The 4,634-nt window shown below is 48.0% G+C and overlaps 1 protein-coding gene across 1 annotated transcript; it reads right to left on the reverse strand.

Moving 5' to 3' along the window:
* LOC136626580 (lymphoid-specific helicase-like) lies at positions 1-4,378 on the reverse strand (the record flags this gene model as incomplete). Its single annotated transcript, XM_066601630.1, has 4 exons — positions 4,255-4,378; positions 2,670-2,788; positions 1,022-1,144; positions 1-42 (listed from the first exon to the last, which is right to left on the reverse strand). Coding segments are annotated over exons 1-4 (321 nt in total), but the record flags the coding sequence as incomplete, so codon positions are not given.
* Between the last annotated feature and the right edge of the window lie 256 nt (positions 4,379-4,634).

Below are 4,634 nucleotides of genomic sequence, written 5' to 3' on the forward strand. Positions count from 1 at the left end.
TTTCTGTTTCTTCTGTTCAAGCTTAGCCTTCCTAGTGATCTCCTAAATTAAATACATGAACAGTTAATTAAAACAGCAGTTACAATTAATCAGGATATTGCAGCGAATACTGGCCCTAGTACCCAACCTAACAATGTACTTAAGGCCTCATGTACATGGCACAGAGTTAGACGATATTTTGTATTTGTCCACCCATTCTTGCCCTAGCGAGATGTTGTTCTGGAACTGTTCCTATGCCAGCAATAGTTGGTATCAACTGAGACATACAGCAACGCCTGCAGAATCCAACCTCTGCCGTTTAACCCCTCATATGCTGCTGTCAACGGATCGTGGGACTCAAGTAGTTTTACAGAAGTGTTCTCCAGGCACTTAAGGGCCAGTTCCCACGGACGAGTTTCTGCCTTTCAATGTTCATGCTGCAGAATTCTGCAGTATGAAAGAAATCGTGGCATGTTCTAATTGTTGAGGAAAACCACACGGCCGGCTTTCATTGTAGTCAATGGAAGCAGTCCGTCACGAGTTACTTCCACTGTGAGCACAGTGGAAGTATGGAGTGATTATGCGTCCTCACCGGCGCCTCATGCACTACATTGCGTGCCGGACGGGACTCATGCGGCGTATCTGGAGGGTATGGGGTCTTGGGGGGGCGCTGTGTCATACTCCGCTGCGATATTCCGCTGGCAGAGTCAGACACGGCCGTGGGCAGGAGGCCTAAATGCTGCCAAACCAGCTGACACTTAAAGGGAAAACCCTTCTACCTACAATTGGCAACATTTATAGTTTATACAAAACGCAAGTCTGAACTGAAGTCTGAAATGTGCTGCAGCATGCTGTTCACAGTACTTTGAAAGCTACGGCACTGCGCCACGTGTTACAGCTTCTCAATGTGGAAATCATGTAAAACTGCAAATATTAGCAAGGCAAAAGGCTACTGTTTTAGGATACCATTTTGTCCCAGACAACAGTGAAATGAGGAATCAAACGGATCCTACATAAAACCATCACACATGGATGGCATTACCTCTTGTTGCTGCTGTTCCATTTTCGTTAAAAGAAACTTGGAATAAATGTTGCTTTTCTCGAGTAAATGTTGAAGTCTTTTAAAGCGCATTTCATTGGAATCTCTTTCCCAAGACATACGAGCCTGGAAGAAATTAACAGAAGGATTAGAAAGGAATTTCCACTTCATTAAGGGAAGACCGTTCCAAATGTTATTCACTTCATTATCAATGATTATCTGATCTGTGGGATCCTCACCAATGCTGAAAATAAATGGGCCACACTGCTTATTCTGTACTGCGGCACCCTGGCCACCCTCTATACAGGGAACGGCTACACAGCTCCCTTTGAATTAATGAGACAGGCAGCAGTTTCCTACACAGCTGCGTGCAATATTGTACAGGGAAAACCAGTGAAGAGGCCTGCAGCAGCACTGAGTTTGCACCCCTTTATTTTCAGGATCGGTGTGGGTCCTGATCATAAGATGGCATATCCTAAAGATATGCCCTTTTATAGTGTAAAGAGCATCCTAAAGCTTACATTTGGAGAAGCACTGTCAATAAACTAACAGTTAGAAAACCCACCTTTACCCAAGTCATTTTAATTAGACCACATAGCCTGGTATGCTACTACCATGAATCAATTTGAGGCTCAGGCCCAAAAGTGAAGCATCTGCCGATGTTTGGGCCCATCCGTAAGCACGGTCACCTGAACAATGTGAATGGGCCCCCATTTTTTGATCAAAATACATGCTATGAACCTTGCATTTTTATGTGGCGAGTACATACAAGAGTTATGCATCTCTATTCAGATGTTAAATGTATGAGTGCTTCTGCCACATGTCGCAGCTTGTACGGTAATCTCCTAGCCATGATTTACAAGCAGCTATGCATGTCATTTGTTGGATGCGCACAGCTTGTGTTTTTGTTGAAAGAACTAGCAGTTAATATATGTAAAAAAAAAAAATTAAAAATAGATCTACTAAGGTAGTGAAAATTTGGGAAATGAGCCTTAGAGGTTAAGTATTGCATATTTTAGCCTTTTACGACCCTCGGTGACCCTACAGGCAAGCTCCCTCCATGTTGGATGTAGGAACATCACATACAGTACAGCTAACATGAACTTTAAGGCCTCATGTCCACGGGGAAAATCAGGCCTGCTACGGATTCTCCATGGAGAATCCGTAGCGGGTCCCTCCTGCCCCGCGGACATGAGCGCTGAAAATAAGAATTAACTCACCTCTCGCACGCTCCGGATCTTCCCTTCGCCGTGGCTTAATCTTCTCTCCGTCACGGCCGGATCTTCTTTCTTCGGCCCGGCGGATGTGCATGGCACGTCAGTTGCGTGCCGCACGCATGTGCCGGCCCGAAGAAAAAAGATCCGGCCGCGACGGAGAGAAGATGAAGCCGCGAAGAAGGGAAGATCCGGAGCAGGTGAGTATATGCTGATTTTTGGTCTCCCGCGGATCCGGACGGCTTCCATAGAAGCCTGCGGGAGACCTGCACGAAAATGGAGCATGGTCCAGATTTTTTCATGCTCCATTTAAAAAAAAAAAAAAAAAAAAAACACTTTTCTTGACCATCCGATCCCTATGGGATGCGGATCCGCATGCAGGTGATCCGCTGCAGATCTTAAATCATATTTATCCCGTGGCCATGAGGCCCAAGTACCTTTTCCATCATTTTCTGCTCCTCTGCTTCACCAGCCTTCTCAAGCTTCTCCTCTTCTTTTATCATATCTGCAGTTATCATCCCATCCAGGGAAGACTCCATCTCGGATTCTGAAGAAACTGAGAACATTTATGCAATTAATGAAATGCTGCTTTAAAAAGTTGTAAGAGACCGTTGCAAACTAAAATGGTTAGGCTGCGTTCACACTAGGTGGAAATCACGCAGAACAGCCGCAGCGGGACCACATGGAAATTCTGCAAGATTTTTCGCCTGCAGTCCTGAGACATTTGGTGCGGGTTTTGAAAGCGGTTTATTCAGCTGCGGCCATCTCTCCCCATAGAGAGGAGAACCCTTAAAATGGAAGCCGGCCGCGCATTTTGCCACGGCAATTAGAGCATGCCATGGTTTCTTTCACACTGCGGAATTCTGCAGCGTGAACATTGAGCCATTAGGTTCGATAGAATCTAATAGCTGCGGGGCGCCGCCGTGGATTTCCACCACATGAAATGCTGCAGGAACTCGTCTGTCGGCATTAGCCCTTAGTGTTTTGGCATGCCCATTACACTAGAAGCCACCATTTTCACATTGTTTTCAACCCCGCTTTCAGATGGAGCACAGCTAGCACACTCCAAATACGCTCCATGGAGTGTGCTCCAGTAATGATGAACGGGCATATAATGGGTACATAATCTAGAAATGCTCCTGGCAATGACAAACAGGCAGCGAATGTTTCCTACACCAAGCATGCTAGAAATGCAGCGATGAATGCACCTCTGATGTGGTCAAAAATATATCCCGTCAGGCCGCTCTCGCACAGACGCTTTTTACCGCAGCGATATCGGTATGGACGCTCCCATTGAGTTCGATGAGGCCTCGCAGGCATGCGCCTCATCGTGGCGTTTTCTAACAAAGCAATTTTTGAGCGCTGCCTGTTCTATTTTACCATATTTAGCGCACCTCATCATCCGTCACAATGATCGGATGCGCTAAAGTTCACTGCGGGAGGCAGGAACCTGCGCCCGAAAACAATAGTACAATTGGGGTTAAACACCATAATCCAAAATGCGCTTTGCCGTCCGCTTGTGAGAGCGAATGGGCTAAGGGCTCCATCAGAGCTTATGCACATGAGTGCGAATCGCATGGAGGATATAAACTCCATTCTTCTGGACGGACTTAGTCACATGAGCAAATTGTTCATGCCCCACCATGCTGTAAAAACAAAAAATACACAAAAAAAAAAAACAAAACCCCACACACTCACAGCCTTACACAAGACTGTTAGGTCAAGACCAGCATACAACGCCACGGTCACCGAACCTTCCCAGGGTCCCCAGAAGAGGTCTGCCGGGGAGTTACAGCCATCACCCAGGTCTCTAGTGGACACAATAAACAGACGCAGCCCTCCACCCCGAGGTGACGCAGACATGGCTCCGCTTCATGAAGCCTTTCTGCCCCCAATGGTTGGTAAATAACGCCCTGCATAGACATAACGGAAGGCGCCCACTGCTGCTATCACCACCGCGTGCTGCACCACGTCGGGCAGACAGCCGCTAGAAGGATAAAACATAGGAGTGTGAACCGTTACCGGGCCGCTCGCAGGACGACAGCTCTTCCACAGGCATGGTGCTGCTGCTAGGATGGCGGGAAGTCTTGTCAATCACAACTCGCGCCAAATCCTCCCGGTATCTTCTAAGGGGCCGCCGGTCTCCGCCCACCGCTGTGAAATGTGTGGCCGCTGGCAGAATCCCATCAAGTCTCGCGAGAGCCGGCCGAGGGCGGGAAGTGCGCTGCGCGTGATTGGCGGGAAGCCGGCGCTGAGGGAGGCGGGGAAAATGCGCGGGAAGGGAGGATTGTAGTCATGTCTGACTTGGATCTCCGCGGCAGGGGGGTGTGCTGATGGGGGCAGTGAGGATGAATCCGGGCCGCTCTGCGCTGTTATTATCAGTAATGTCGCTCGGATTGATT

The sequence above is a fragment of the Eleutherodactylus coqui genome, chromosome 4 (assembly GCF_035609145.1).
Source record: "Eleutherodactylus coqui strain aEleCoq1 chromosome 4, aEleCoq1.hap1, whole genome shotgun sequence".
Taxonomy (NCBI): Eukaryota; Metazoa; Chordata; class Amphibia; order Anura; family Eleutherodactylidae; genus Eleutherodactylus; species Eleutherodactylus coqui.